Source organism: Melospiza melodia, chromosome 29 (assembly GCF_035770615.1).
Source record: "Melospiza melodia melodia isolate bMelMel2 chromosome 29, bMelMel2.pri, whole genome shotgun sequence".
Taxonomy (NCBI): domain Eukaryota; kingdom Metazoa; phylum Chordata; class Aves; order Passeriformes; family Passerellidae; genus Melospiza; species Melospiza melodia.
In genome coordinates, this window is record NC_086222.1 from 3,382,462 (window position 1) to 3,398,793 (window position 16,332).

At 47.9% G+C, this 16,332-nt stretch overlaps 1 protein-coding gene across 1 annotated transcript in view; it reads left to right on the top strand.

The window, feature by feature from the left end:
* Positions 1-2,006: 2,006 nt before the first annotated feature.
* UBASH3B (ubiquitin associated and SH3 domain containing B) overlaps positions 2,007-16,332 on the top strand; it is an 87,392-nt gene continuing 73,066 nt past the window's right edge. Inside the window, exon 1 of the mRNA XM_063178485.1 lies at positions 2,007-2,242. Within this exon, the coding sequence (XP_063034555.1) occupies positions 2,100-2,242 (143 nt within the window). The 5' untranslated portion in view covers positions 2,007-2,099. The remainder of the gene's footprint in view (positions 2,243-16,332) is intronic.

Genomic DNA, 16,332 nt, shown 5'->3' on the forward strand with positions numbered 1-16,332 from the left:
AGAGGAGTTAAAAGTGATTTTAAGAGAGGAACAAGAAGCATTTTTAGTTTGGTTTTGGTTTTTTTTGTGCTGTGTCTTTCTTGAGCTGGAATTTCCAGGGTCTTTGTGAGGCTGGGATGAGTTCATGGGGGCCAAACCCTCCTGGGGGCTCCAAATTTGAGCACAAAAATTGTTATTAATACTCTTAATTCTCCTCCTGTGTTAAAATGGAATAGAAAATATTGTTATTAAAACCCTTAATTCTCCCCTGAATTAAATTGGAGTGCATTGGGTGCCTGATCCTGATTTCACAGCTGAAACCCACAGCTAAATTCATTTCACCTTCTGGCTTTAATAAATTCTTCACCAATTAATAGTGAGGGCAAATTGAAGAACCTCAGCCACATCAGAGGAGTTTAAAGTGATTTTAAGAGAGGAACAAGAAGCATTTTTAGTTTGGTTTTGGGTTTTTTGTGCTGTGTCTTTCCTGAGCTGGAATTTCCATGGAATCCTCAGTTCAGGGATGGTTTTTCCCTGTGGATAAAGAGCAGAAAATCTCCTGGCACAGGAGGAGAACGAGCAGGGAGCTGGGAGATGAATTGTTTTATTATTTTTTCCCCTTCATTGATACAACAAAATGGAAATGGGCTGTTGGTTTTCCCTAATGGGAATAATAACAACTGCACTGATAGATTTGTCATTGCCACTATTGATTTCCTTCCCCAACATAAACTATTTTTAAAAATGCCTCTTCAGGGGTTTTTATTTGCTGGCAGGGTTGGGGTTTCAGGCTGGGCCTGTGGGAGCAGGATGAGGCTGGCCTTAAAAGTGAAAGGAAAAGTGGAAAAAAGGGAAAGTCACAGAAAAAAAAAATTATAAAAAATAAAAGGAAAAGGATGAGGCGGATGAATTGAAACAGAATGAGGAGAAAAGCAGGAATATCTGTCCTGAGGAGTTTGGTTGAGGTCACAGAGAGGATTTCCTAAAACATGAAAGAAGGGAAATAAGAGAGAAAAGAAAAAGAGAAGGGAGGGAGGGAGGGAGGGAGGGAGGGAGGGAGGGAGGGAGGGAGGGAGGGAGGGAGGAAGGAAGGAAGGAAGGAAGGAAGGAAGGAAGGAAGGAAGGAAGGAAGGAAGGAAGGAAGGAAGGAAGGAAGGAAGGAAGGAAGGAAGGAAGGAAGGAAGGAAGGAAGGAAGGAAGGAAGGAAGGAAGGAAGGAAGGAAGGAAGGAAGGAAGGAAGGAAGGAAGGAAGGAAGGAAGGAAGGAAGGAAGGAAGGAAGGAAGGAAGGAAGGAAGGAAGGAAGGAAGGAAGGAAGGAAGGAGAGAAACAATTTCTATATAAATAAATATTTCTATATAAATAAATAAATTTCTATAGATATTTCTATATAAATACATTTATATATAAATAAATTTCTATACATATTTCTATATAAATACATTTATATATAAATGAATATTTTTAAATGTATCTATATAAAGAAATATATTAAACAAATACATGAATGAACAAACAAACGCAAAAAACATCACAATAAAGGCGAAGCGGACGAAAACAAACGAAAAAAAAATCATTAAATCAACAAGAGATTTCTAATGAAGGCAAAACGAACCAAAACCAAACCAACCTAAAAAAATAAATAAATAAAGGAACGTAACGACCATGGTAAAGGCAAAACAAACACAAAAAATCAAATAAAAAAGAAAAGAAAAAAAAAAAAAACAAAAACAGAAGAAAGAAAACCAAACCGCGCGTGCACGTGCTTTCATTTTCTCATTTTCTTTTTTTTTTTTTTTATTTTTTTAAATTTTTTTTAAATTTTTTTTTTTCCTTAAAGGAAACCTTCCTTGCTCCCGCCCGCTGCCGCGCATCCCCCACCCACCCTCGGCGGGGCGGGGGCGCAATCCCGGCCGCGCTCCCGCATCCCTCCCTCAACCCTCCCTCATCCCTCCCCTCCCTCATCCCTCCCCCATCCCTCCCTCATCCCTCCCCTCCTTCCCCTCCCTCCCTCCCTCCCTGCGGGCCGTGGGCGGTGTCGCCGCCGCTCGGGGCCGTGTGTGGTGTCCCCGGCGCTGTCCGCAGCCCCTGGCGTGCATGGCCGGCCGATGGCAGCGCGCTGATGGCCCAGCTCGCCATGGCCGCCCGGGACGAGCTCTACAGCAAAGTCATCCCGCGCCGGGGCCGCCAGCACCGCGCCGGGACCATCAAACATGGCTCTTCGCTGGACATCCTGCTCTCCATGGGCTTCCCCAAAGCGCGGGCGTGAGTCGCTGCCCCGCGGGGCTTTGCTGCTCTGTGCTCGCGTTTCACCGAGCGGGGAGAGGCGGAGGAGCGGCGGGCGGCGCTCGGCTGGGGCCGGACGCGGGGAGGGAGAGCCGGGGAAGCGGGGATCGAGCTCGGGGAGAGGCGGGGATGCCGCGCCGGAGAGGGGATGAGCTCCCGGAGAGGGGGATGCGCTGCTGGAGCAGGGGATGCTCTCCCGAGAGGGAAATGAGCCCCTCGAGAGGGAGGATGTACTGCTGGAGCAGGGGGGATGCTGTGCCGGAGCAGGGGGATGCTCTCCCGAGAGGGAAATGAGCTCCCGGAGCGGGGTGATGCTCTGCCGGAGAAGGGGGATGAGCACCCGGAGAGGGGGGATGCTCTGCCGGAGCGGCCCGGAGAGCGGGAAATGCGCTCCCGGAGCAGGGAGATGCTCTGCCGGATCAAGGGGATGCTGTGCCGGAGCAGGGGGATGCTCTCCCGAGAGAGAAATGAACTCCCGGAGCGGGGTGATGCTCTGCCGGAGAAGGGGGATGCGCTCCTGGAGAAGGGGGGATGCTCTGCCGGAGCGGCCCGGACAGCGGGGCATGCTGTGCCGGAGCAGGGAGATTCTCTCCCGAGGGGAAATGCGCTCCCGGAGCACGGGGAAGCTCTACCGGAGCGAGGGGAAGCTCTACCGGAGCAGGGGATGCTCTCCCGAGAGGGAAATGCGCTGCCGGAGCGGAGGGATGCTCTGCCGGCAGCGGGCAGTGCTCTCCCGGATGCGCTCCCGGAGCGGCCCTTCTCGGAGCAGCCAGGGAAGCGGGGAATGCTCTCCCGGCAGTGGAGGATGCGCTGCCGGGGCAGCGGCGCGATGCTGTCCCGGGCTGGGGGCGATACGGCCTGGGGATGCCCTCTGGGAACGGCCTGGACAGCTGGGAATGCTCTCCTGGAGCAGGGGATGCTCTCCCGGAGCAGGGAATGCTCTCCCGGAGCAGGGGATGCTCTCCCAGAGCAGGGAATGCTCTCCCGGAGCAGGGGATGCTCTCCCAGAGCAGGGAATGATCTCCCGGAGCCGGGGATGCTCTCCCGGAGCAGGGGATGCTCTTCTGGAGCAGGGGATGCTCTCCCGGAGCCGGGGATGCTCTCCCGGAGCCGGGGATGCTCTCCCGGAGCAGGGGATGCTCTCCCGGAGCAGGGAATGATCTCCCGGAGCAGGGGATGCTCTCCCGGAGCAGGGGATGCTCTTCTGGAGCAGGGGATGCTCTCCCAGAGCAGGGGATGCTCTCCTGGAGCAGGGGATGCTCTTCTGGAGCAGGAGATTCTCTCCCGGAGCAGGGGATGCTCTCTCGGAGCAGGGAATGCTCTCCCGGAGCAGGGGATGCTCTCCTGGAGCAGGGGATGCTCTCCTGGAGCAGGGGATGCTCTCCTGGAGCAGGGGATGCTCTCCTGGAGCAGGGGATGCTCTCCCGGAGCAGGGGATGCTCTCCCGGAGCAGGGAATGCTCTCCCGGAGCAGGGGATGCTCTTCTGGAGCAGGGGATGCTCTCCCGGAGCAGGGGATGCTCTCCCGGAGCAGGGAATGCTCTCCCGGAGCAGGAGATGCTCTCCTGGCGTGGCCCGGGGATGCTGTAGGGCTGTAGGACCCTCGGGATGCTCCGCTCGTCTCCTCCGGCCGGGCAGGAGCCTCGGGCACTCCGGTCCCTGTCCCGAAGTTTGGGATGGCCAGGGAGGGACCAGAAGTTTTTGCCGCCCAAACTGAAATTGCTTTAGCTCGCACACCCGGGGGATTCGCTTTGAGTCGTGTACAAATCACCCTTAAAGCAGCGGAGCGACAGAAGCGATTTCCATCCCCAGCCCGGAGTGGTTCGGTTTATCTTGCCCAATTCACGGCCTGTGTGTGCTTAGGCTTTAAATTAATCAGGCAGCAAGCTAATGACACCTTAATGAGGGAACAGCGGCTGCTGAGGTGGGACTGCTGCTTTGGGATGCAAATGAAACCGGCGGGGATCGGGATGGCTCCTTGAGCTCCCTAAGTTTTCAGTTTGGGGATCGGGATGGCTCCCTGAGCTCCCCAAGTTTTCAGTTTGGGGATCAGGATGGCTCCTTGAGCTCCCCAAGTTTTCAGTTTGTTGTTGATTCCCATCAGAGCTCCGGCGTTTTGCAGCTTCCCTTGTCACAGTTTGTTTTTATTTTAACGTATATATAAATATAGACAGGCGCATGCAGTTTAAGGGCATATGTTCCTGGTGGATTCGTGGGATTGCATGGATCCACCAGCACATGCAGGAAATCGTATTTTTATTTTTTTATTTTTTGCTTTTTGCTGCTTTGCACTCCTTCTGGCTGTCAGTTATCTACTGAGATCAGCACCCAGCTTTCAGACACACTGAATGCAAATGAAGAGCAGGGCAGAGCGGTGACTTCACGCTTGGAAGAAAAGATGGTTGGGAAAAAAAAAAAAAAAGATGTGTATCTTTCAGTGGAGCTGGGATTTAAAAAAAAAATCAGCCTGATCCTATGAATGAAAGTGGTTCTTACCTGCACAACAGTGCCATCAAGGCTGCCAGGCAGCCCCGCTCCCACCTGACTCAGGAGCTGTGTCTGTGGGCCACATTCCTGCCCTGAAAGCTCTGGCATTTGTTAAAATGAACTCATTGTTTCATCGTGCAAAGCAGAGGAGGTTAAACAGAGGGACCAAGCCAGAAAAAGGAGTAAAATACCCCTAAATGCAAGAAAAAAATTACAGCCAGGTCGGTGGGTAAAGCTGTATTGAGTTCAGGATATCCCTGTGCGACAGCTCAGCAGAGCAGAGAAGGTTAAACACAGGCAGCAAGCCAGGAAAATGGGCAAAATACCCCTAAATGCAAAAAGTACCTATTGGAAATACAATCAGGCAGATGGGAAAAGCTGCCTTGAGTTCAGGATAACCCTGTGAGACATCTCAGCAGAGCAGAGGATGTTAAACACAAGGAGCAAGCCAGGAAAATGGGCAAAATATCCCTAAATGCAAAAAGTACCTATTGGAAATACAATCAGGCAGGTGGGTAAAGCTGTGTTGATACTGAGTTCAGGATAACCCTGTGAGACAACTCAGCAGAGAAGGTCAAATAGAGGGAGCAAGCCAGAAAAAGGAGCAAAATACCCCTAAATGCAAAAAGTATCTATGGGAAATACAATCAGGCAGGTGGGTAAAGCTGTATTGAGTTCAGGATAACCCTGTGAGACAACTCAGCAGAGCAGAGGATGTTAAACACAAGGAGCAAGCCAGGAAAATGGGCAAAATACCCCTAAATGCAGAAAAAATGCAGCCAGGCAGGTGGGGAAAGCTGCCTTGAGCTGAGGATAACCCTGTGTGAGAGCTCAACTCTGTGCTGGGACAGGCACCACTCATCCCATCTGAAGGAGCAGCGAGCTACAAGTAATTCATCATTAAAATTCAGGCAAAAAGCAAAACGAAAATAAAGCCATTAAAATCCAAAAGTGGTGCCACCAAGGGTAGGGTGAGGATGGAGCACAGGTTTGGGAGCTTGAGAGGGAGGAGGGCACGGCAAAAGGGCATTTCCTAAAGGCCCAGGGAATGGTTTTTAACTCTCAGCATCTCTCTGGATGTGGGAATGAGAACACCAAGATGCCAGGGACATAAAATCATCATTTCCCACCAGAGAGGGTAAGGAGATTAAAAACAAAAAATCATCGTCTTCATAGAGAGAGGGAAAGGAGAAATAACCTTAAAGCCCTTGTGAGTTTTCCCCCAAAATCTCCCACCTGTGTTTGCTGCCCCAAAACCACAGCTCCAACAGGGAACTCAGTGAAATGGGAGCTCTGAGATGGGAACTCAGTGAGATGGGATTTCAGAGAAATGGGAATTCAGTGAAATTGGGATTTCAGGGAGATGGGAATTCAGTGAGATGGGAATTCAGTGAAATTGGGATTTCAGTGAAATGGAGATTCAGTCAGATGGGAATTCAGTGAAATGGGAATTCACAGAAATGGGATTTCAGTAAAATGGGATTTCAGTGAAATTGGGAATTCAGTGAGATGGGAATTCAGCGAAATGGGAATTCAGTGAAATGAGATTTCAGTGAAATTAGGATTTCAGCTCTGTGCACACAAACACGAGCCAGGCTGGTACTTAAAAAGTGGTGACCATCTGTTTGGGTGGCTTATGCAAAACAAACCCCCAAGTTGTCAGACAAGTCTGTCAGGCGTGTCACCAAACACCATCGCTGCCTCCTGGCTCTGCTGCAGCTGGGGGCACTCGGTGGGGACAGACAGACAGACAGGGGAGCTCAGGCAGGGCCACAGGCTGAGCTGAAATCCGCATTTCCAGGGTGAGCTCCTGGGCAGGGCTCACAGTGCCGGGCTTTGCCTGTAGGTGCTAAAATAATCAAAGGTGGAAGGCTAAATGTGATCTCCGAGTGTTGCTGGTGGCTCAGGTAAGGCAGAAATTGTTAAAATAATGGAGGGTAAAAAGCTAAATGTGATTTCCAAGTGTTGCTGATAGCTCAGGTAAGGCAGAAATTGTTAAAATAATCAAAGGTGAAAGGTTAAATGTGATTTCAAGTGTTGCTGGTGGCTCAGGTAAGGCAGAAATTGTTAAAATAATCAAAGGTGAAAGGCTAAATGTGATTTCCAAGTGTTGCTGGTGGCTCAGGTAAGGCAGAAACTGGGCTGGGGCAGGCAAGACCAAGAGAGGATGTCAGGTGGCAATGCCAAACTGCAAAAGGTTCTTTAAAAATCCTTTATTTGTCCATCCCATGGGTGGTTTGTGGGGTTCTGGGGATGTGTCCTTCCTCTCTGAGCTGTGACTGTAATGAATGGCTCTGCGCTGATCCGGGGTCCCCCAGCTCACACTGACACCCTTGAGGTTCTCCCTGCTCCCCTCTCTGAGGAGTTTTAGGGCACAGCTCTGTCTGTTTTCCTCCTTCCCAGCACCAGCTGCATTCAGGGCTCCTCTGAATCACAGGGTGAAGCTCAAACCACTTCTAGAATGTTCTACCTGCAGTGTGCCATCCCTCCGAACCAGCACCAGGAGCTGCTGCTCTGCCCTGCTGCCAGCACGCTGCCATTATCATTATTATTATTATTTTATTTTGCAATTAGCCCATTAGATTACGTACTGTCTGGTGTCCCTACCCCCAGGAGTTTCTGGGTGAAGCAGGCAAGGAAGGCAAAGGTGAGGTTAAAATTCCCATTTTGCAATTTGGGCACCAAGGAAAACATTTTAAACATTTTACCCTTGTTGACACAATCAAACCCCCAGTGCTCCAATGCCCAAACACAACAGGAGGGTTCTTCCAGAAAGAGATTTCATACAAATGATATTTCCCAGTCGCCCTAAAATATTATTTATCATCTCGTTATGAATTTCCCATCAGTGGTTCCACCTAATTGTCATCCAGTCTGCCTGCCAGCACCTCTCACTGTTGTTTATAATCCCTGCATAACCCTGAGAGCAGAGAGAAGAAAAGCACAAAGTAATTTACAGGCCATCAAAACCACAGGGGATCACTTACAGCTCCTATGCCTGTAGAAGCAATTATTAAAAAACCCATAATGTGTCTATAAAAGGCTGAAATTGAAAAAAAAAATATTAGTGGTGGACTGCAGTTTCATTCAGGATGGAAGGAGACCTTTGGCCAAGCTTGAATTATTGAAACATTTCAATAAATTTCAGTTATTCTGCATGGTGCAGAAATCAATGTGGCTCCAGAATCTGCAAGTTTTAAAAGTTCCGTGTCAGCCTTTGAACTCTTCCAAAACATCCTCAAAACCAGTTAAAGTTCTAGCATGAGGAAGAATAATCAATCCTGCTTTTTTTGTTTTAATTCTGGGTTCACAGAATGGGTATAGAAATGGATATAATGCATGGATATATAAATGTAATTTACAGGCCATCAAAACCACAGGGGATCACTTGCAACTCCTGTGCCTGTAGAAGCAATTAAAAAAATCCATAATGAGTCTATAAAAGGCTAAAATTGAAAAAAAAAAATAGTGGTGGTCTGCAGTTTCATTCAGGATGGAAGGAGACCTTTGGCCAAACTTGAATTATTGGAACTTATTCATCCTGCATGGTGCAGAAATCAACGTGGCTCCAGAATCTGCAAGTTTTCAAAGTTCCATGTCGGCCTTTAAACTCCTCCAAAACATCCTCAAAACCAGTTAAAATTCTAGCATGAGGAAAAAGAATTAATCCTGCTTTTTTTTTTTTCATGTAATTCTGGGTTCACAGAATGGATATAATGCATGGATATATAAATGGATAAAATTCAAAATGTTTCAGCTGCTGCACACAACTCTGAGATTCTGTTTCAGAAGATATCCAGGCCTAAGAAAATGAAGATAATTCCCTGGTCCATTACTCAGGCTGGGTAAATCACTGCCCACAATACTTAAATTAGAGATAATTTGCTTTTTCTGTCTCTGATAAGCAGAAGACATGACACAGGTGGCAAAGCTTTCCCAAACTAAATCTTCCTTCCCCTGATGTGGGCCTGGAAAAGGGTTTAACTCTGTGCCCATGAGGAGGAGATAATTCCCCTGGGCCTGGGCAAAACCAGGATTTGCCTTCTCAGGAAGGAGGAGAATTTACAAGCATTAAAGGTTTCATTCTTGCTGAAGAAACGAAGCTCAGTTCTCTGGCGTTTGGGAAGGGATTTTAGCCTGCTAAGACACGTTTTGCTTGGTAACAGACTTAGCAACACCACAGGATTTCAGCCCAGCAAGGCTGGAGCTGGATTTGGGAAACGACTGTGTGGAAGTGAAGTGCTGCTCATAATTTTCATTTTTCAAGTGGTTTCCTTCCCTTCCCTTCCCAGCTTTGCCTTCAGGGTGTTTGTTTGCTGCAAAAATTCCTGGCTGAAATTCATACTGTGCAAAGACCCAGCCCGAAACCAGCCCCATGCCCCTCTTGAGCCCAAGCATTTAAAGGGCTTCCCTGATTCCCAGGATTTTCCTGGGAAACAAATGTGAAGGATTTTCCTGAGAAAAAAATTTGAATGATTTTCCTGATTCCCAGGATTTTTCCTGGGAAACAAATGTGAAGGATTTTCCCGATTCCCAGGATTTTTTTGGGAAACAAATGTGAAGGATTTTCCTAGGAAACAAATATGAAGGATTTTTCTGATTCCCAGGATTTTTCTGGGAAACAAATGTGTAGGATTTTCCTGAGAAAAAAAATTTGAATGATTTTCCCGATTCCCAGGATTTTTTTCTGGGAAACAAATGTGAAGGATTTTCCTCGGAAACAAATTTGAAGGATTTTCCTGATTCCCAGGATTTTTTTCTGGGAAACAAATGTGAAGGATTTTCCCAGGAAACAAATATGAAGGATTTTTCTGGGAAACAAATGTGAAGGATTTATTACTTATTTATTACTGTATTATCTATATTATATTAAAGAATACTATACTAAAATATACTAAAGAATACAGAAAGGATACTTACAGAAGGTTAAAAAATAATAATGAAAACTCGTGACTCTCTTCAGAGTGTGACACAGCTTGGCCCTGATTGGCCAATAAGTCAAAATATTTCACACCAGAGTCCAATGAAACAATTACCTGTGGGTAAACAATCTCCAAACACATTCCAAAGCAGCAAAACACAGGGGAAGCAAATCAGATAATTATTGTTTTCCTTTTTCTCTGAGGCTTCTCAGCTTCCCAAGAGAAAATCCTGGGCAAAAGGGATTTTTCAGAAAATGTGACGGTGACAGGGAGAGGTTCTGGGAGGTCACCTGCACAAGTGACTCAGCTCTGTGCCCACGTGAGGGTTTAGGGGATGGGGCTGGAGCAGTCTGAGCTGCTCTGGGTTGTGTTCTGCAGTTCCTGGGCCAGCCCTGAGGGCTCAGGACTGTTCTGTCCATCTGTGCTGGAGGGGATCCAGCCAGTCTGCAGGACAGGACAGGGAGATGGGGCAGCAGCTGCCAGGGAGGTGCTCTGGGGGAGCTGCACAAACTTCCATTTGGGACTCAGTCCGTGGCTGCTCTGCACATGGATTTTATTTTTTTTTTTCCATTGGCTTTACTGCAGTTTCTGCTGTGGGACTGAGGTGATTCCTGCAGGATTCAGGTTGTTCTGGGCCAGTGGCTGCAGTCCATTGGGGTGGGGGATCTCCATGAGACAGTTTAACTCCGTGTCCATGAAGAGGCTCCAGAATCTGGAGGATTCCTTACTTTGGAGGAATTCCTTACTTTGGAGATCCAAAGTGATAAACCACAGAGGGCTCTTTGTTTCCATGTATAATCTGAAGACTGAGGCGCAGAGAAGCTCGGATATCAAACCCACAGTTAGGCTGAGACTTGCACCTGAATCTGTGGAGTTTCAGTCCATTCATGCAAGACTTAGCGCAGCAACTCTTTCCATGACATGGTACAACGTTATCAGAGGAAGGGAAACCTCTTATCATAGTCAAAGGAGACATTTCTGTGATAAGATCTCACTGTAAAATGATAACGGCAGCAGCAGGGCTTGGTGTCACCTCCTCAGTGGTTCAGGATGCCGGACACAGAAGTGCCATTAATCAAAGGGACACAGAGCTGCCATTAATCAAACCTGATGGCTGGGAGCCCTGGAACAATCTGATATTTGGGGCTGATACCCACAGGGAAAACATTTCTGAGGAAAGGGTTTAAGGACAGAGAACTCCTGTGTGATCATGCTCACAGGGGTCTGAGGATGAGGGAAGAGACGAGGATCTGACTCCATGTTTCAGAAGGCTTGATTTATTATTTTATCATATATTTTTTATTAAAATGATACTAAAAGAATAGAAGAAAAGATTTCATCAGAAGGCTGGCTAAGAATAGAAAAAGAAAGAATGATAACAAAGGTTTGTGTCTTAGGCTCTCTGTCTGAGCCAGCTGTGATTGGCCATTAATTAGAAACAACCCCATGAGACCAATCACAGATGCACCTGTTGCATTCCACAGCAGCAGATAACCATTGTTTGCATTTTGTTCCTGAGGCTTCTCAGCTTTTCAGGAGGAAAACCCCGAAGGAAAGGATTTTTCATAAAAGATGTCTGTGACAGCCCTGCGCAAATTGCTCAGCCAAGGTCAGGGAGTCCCTGCAGGACTTGCTGTCCCACAGAATGAGCTCGTGGGTGTGTTCAGGGAGAAAAACAAAAAGCAAACAAAACTCAAACTGCCCTGTGGTGCCTGCACACCCCGCACTGCACTGGGACCCGGTGTTGGGGTGTTGGAGCAGCATCACCGTGTGCAGAGAGGCCCTGGCTCAGGCAGCATTCCCTGCATTGCTGAGCTCTGCTTTCCAAGGCTCCCTGACTTTGGCAAACGCTGACAGAGATGTCAGAGAGTTTCCTGCTCCCCGAGCACTTGGTTTGTTTGGGTATTAAAATTACATGGTGACAAGAAAACATTTCCCTGGGCTTCCGTCCCTCTGATATTTCCTTGTCTCGGAGCCAAGGTCCTGAACTCGATCCTGCCCTCTGCTCCAGGAAGGAGCTCGGAAAGGGCAGCCCAGACCTCACGTGTCACTGAGGGAGCCTGAAAAATGGCTCCGAGCCTGCTGGGCCAAAGCCCCAGGCAGTTTAAAACCTGATCCTCAGCATGCAATTCCCTTTCAAGCTCCCTATCAGCTTGCAGGGATGCAGATATCAGTGTTATCTTTTTTGTATCCCTTTTTCTTTCTCTTCACCTATCTCCAGACCTGATTAGCGCTGTCAGGAGCCAGCTCAAGTGTACTGGTGAGATTCTCAAGACAAAGAGGGGCAGGGAGAAGTCCTGGATTTCAGGTCAGGGATTTCAGATATCCAGCATGTTTGAATGGAGCCTTGTTGGAATGAAATGCTGATTTTCCCTCCCCCTTGGGCAGTGTAAAGCCCTCGGAAAGTTCATCCCTGGATTATTGGTGCCACTTTCCTATGGAGCAGCCTGAGTTCAGAGGATGCTGCAGGGCCCTGAGAGTGGCACAAGTCAGGGGGGAATTCCATTGTTTGAAAGATCATGAGAAAAGGAAAGGAAAGGGAAAGGGAAAGGAAAGGAAAGGAAAGGAAAGGAAAGGAAAGGAAAGGAAAGGAAAGGAAAGGAAAGGAAAGGAAAGGAAAGGAAAGGAAAGGAAAGGAAAGGAAAGGAAAGGAAAGGAAAGGAAAGGAAAGGAAAGGAAAGGAAAGGAAAGGAAAGGAAAGGAAAGGAAAGGAAAGGAAAGGAAAAAAGAGAGAAAGAAAGAAAGAAAGAAAGAAAGAAAGAAAGAAAGAAAGAAAGAAAGAAAGAAAGAAAGAAAGAAAGAAAGAAAGAAAGAAAGAAAGAAAGAAAGAAAGAAAGAAAGAAAGAAAGAAAGAAAGAAAGAAAGAAAGAAAGAAAGAAAGAAAGAAAGAAAGAAAGAAAGAAAGAAAGAAAAAAGAAAAGAAAGAAAGAAAAGAAAGAAAGATTTAAAAAACCCTACAACCATGGTGCTTTTAAATATCAACTGCTAACCCTGCTGGCTCTTGAGGATGCTTTAGTGTTTTTAAGTCACTTTAGAAAGTGAATTTGGGCTCTCAGAGTTGAAAACACCGCCCTGGGTTTTAACCAAGAGCTCATCGTGGATGCACAGCATGTGCAGTGCAACTGCAGGAAGAATAGAGACATCCGTGTGTGTGTCTGTGTGCACCAGCCTAATTATCCCCAACAAGCAGAGTCATCAAAGGAGCTGTGCCTCAGCAGCTGACAGAGATTTGGATTCCAGCTCCAAGGCTCTCTGCAGCCTTTGTGCTCCACAATGGGCCCCACTGCCACGCCAGGGCTCCCTCAGCCTGCTGCTGCCTCAGCTTTGGGATTTTCTGTTTTTCAGGTTCTGCTCTGCTTCAGTGTGTGGGTCTGGGTTCACATCAGGGGATGGTGAGCTCTGTGCACAGAGCAGGGAGACAAAACAATTCCTGCTCCAGCTGGGCACCAAGGACAAATGATCCAAATCTCAGCCCAGGAGCACAAACACCGTGGGCTGGAGAGAGAAAAACAAGCAGGGTGGGACTGCCTGGGCTAAAGCTGGGATGGGACAATGAACTGCAAGGTGCAAATGGAGCAGAACTGATCCCAGGGAGAGACCCCGGGAGCGCTCGTGCATTTTGGGGCCATTTTGGTTCATCTTGGGTTCATTTTGGGGCCATTTTGGTCCATCTTTGGTTCATTTTGGGACCATTTTGGTTCATCTTGGGTGCATTTTGGGGCCATTTTGGGTCACCTTGGGTTCATTTTGGGGCCATTTTGGTTCACCTTGGGTTCATTTTGGGACCATTTTGGTTCATCTTGGTTTCATTTTGGGGCCATTTTGGTTCACCTTGGGTGCAGCCCTGGCTGGGCCCTTGTGCTGCCCAAGGTGCATCCATGGAGGCCTTTTAATAAATCCCTGCTTTATTCTTTAGCTCTGCCCAGCCTCTGCTCTAGGGCAGCCTGCACAAAGCATCAAGCCCCTCTAGAAACACAGGAAAAGGAAAAGAAAAGGAAAGAGGAAAAGGAAAAGGAAGAGGAAAAGGAAAAGGAAAAGGAAAAGGAAAAGGAAAAGGAAAAGGAAAAAAAGAAAAAGATTCCTGGGTGTTTCTCTGTCCCCACCACGTTCTGTGCTGGTGGGGACAGAAAGGGTGAGGCTGGGCTGCAGAAAAGTGGAGGGGGGAAAGAAACAGTGAGAAATTGAGGGAATTGCTGGAATTGCTGTAACAGAGCAGCTGACAGCCTGCATACATTGTATTTGAGACCCCTTGGATCTCTTGTCTGTGTGCTTCCCTTCAGACCCACTCTGAACATTTCTCCTGAAGTTTAGCAAGTCCCAGCAGCCAAAGGTGGGGCTTGAGGGGCTCCTGAACCCACAACTCATGGTACAGAGCTCAGAGACACCAACCTCACACACCTGGGAGCTGGAGTGCTCCTCCATTCCCTGGGAAGCCTCAGAATTCCCATTTCCCACAGAGATTCCCAAAAAACAGTGTTGCATGTGCAGGTATGACAATAATCTGCCAGGTGTGGCCAGGATTGGAATAAAATTTAAATCAGTAATTATAAACTGAGCCTGGAATGAGGGAGGGGAGATGGGTTTGATGTCTGTGCATTGCCCAGACACCGAATCTGTGCCCTTGGGGCTGAGATCTGGCACTGGCAGCTCCTGGCAGGCCAGGCCCTGTTGCAGACATCTTTTATGGAAAATCCTTTCCTTGGGATTTTTCCTCTTTAGAAGCTGGGAGGCCTCAGGAACAAAATGTAAACATTGATTATCTGCTGCTGTGGAATGCAACAGGTGCATCTGGGATTGGTCTCATGTGGTTGTTTCTAATTAATGGCCAATCACAGTCAGCTGGCTTGGACAGAGAGCTGAGCCACAAACCTTTGTTATCATTCTTTCTTTTTCTATTCTTAGCCAGCCTTCTGAGGAAATCTTTTCTTTTTTTAGTTTTAATGTAATATATATAATAATAAATCAGCCTTCTGAAACATGGATCCTCGTCTCTTCCCTCACCCTCAGAGCCCTGTGAGTGCTGTCACACAGTCCCAGCCAGCAGAACACCTTGGGGATGCTGCTGGAAGGCTGGGGCTGAGCAAACCTCGGGATGTGAGCCCTTGTGCTAAACCCAGGGACTGGGAACTCTGACAGACACCACAGCCTGGCAGGCAAAGAGATTTGAACTGTGTTTCACTCCCACCTATCACCCCCGGCAATCTCAAACAGGGCAAGTGCCACTTTTCACCCTTGCATGGAGCTCTGGTGGTGCTCTGCTCCCCATGACTGTGCAGAATTAATCACCTGGGGCTGCTGACTGTGACATCACTTGCTGGGGGTGTTTGAGGGAGATTTCTCATCCCCTGATGTGTAAAAATGGCAATTTTCCTTCCCTTGTGCTCAATGAAACCCAGCAAGTTCTTCCACGACTCGTCCCATCAATGGGATGAGCACACTGGAATAGCTGAGAAAGACCAAACATTTCCAGGCATTGAATGGCACTGGGCAGACCTGAAACAGATGAGGTGGTGCTGTTTTCCTCCTGAGCTGCTCCCATTTCACCCCAAACACGGGGCAAGTGCCACTTTTCACCCTTGCATGGAGCTCTGGTGGTGCTCTGCTCCCCATGACTGTGCAGAATTAATCACCTGGGGCTGCTGACTGTGACATCACTTGCTGGGGGTGTTTGAGGGAGATTTCTCATCCCCTGATGTGTAAAAATGGCAATTTTCCTTCCCTTGTGCTCAATGAAACCCAGCAAGTTCTTCCACGACTCAATGGGATGAGCACACTCTGGAATGGCTGAGACCAAGATGCCCAAACATTTCCAGGCATTGAATGGCACTGGGCGGACCTGAAACAGATGAGGTGGTGCTGTTTTCCCTCGGAGCAGTTCCCCATTTCACCCCTTTTTTTGAAATTTCATGATGCAAATTTCAAGCTGAGGTGAAACCGCCGCAAAATCATGTCCCCCCTGTGATCAGAAATCTGATTTTTATGTAGCATAAGGAGGGAAGGCAAACATCCTCCCTGCTCTGGGAGCTGACAAAGCTGACACAAACAGGAGCCAGAAAGAGCCTCTGGAGGGGAGGATGAGGAGAAGGAAGGGAGAAATCCCAGCACTGCCTCCAAAATCCTTATTTTTCCCATTGCTGGGTAAATCCACAGCTGCATGAGGAACAGCAACTCCCAGATAAACACCACTCCCATTTTCCAGACAAATAAATGCAGCTCAAGACAATCCATGGAGGGTTCTGATGCCAGAGAGGGCACCTGAATTAACATTTGCCATCCACAAAGGGCTGTCCGGAGCTGCAGCTCTGAGTGGTGTCAATGATGTCCTGCTCCCTTCTCCCACAATTATATTGGATTTCTGCCTCAAAATCGATAGTTCCTCCTGAGAGGAGCTGCCAAGCCCCAGGAAGTGTCAGCTCACAATTTATCAGCCAGGATAAGCCAGTTCCATTCAGAGAAATCTCCAGCTAACCCAGATTTGGGGCTGGTTCTTACTCACATGGGCAGCAGGAGCAAGCCTGGCAGCAAATGGAGTTTACAGCTGCCCCTTAAAAATCACATTTCTGTTCCTTTCACAGAGCTGTATCATAAATGCATTCGTTTCTGAGGGGCAAAGCCTTCCAGGAGTGTAAATCAGCCTGGCAGTGTTTCCTTTGTTGGAGCA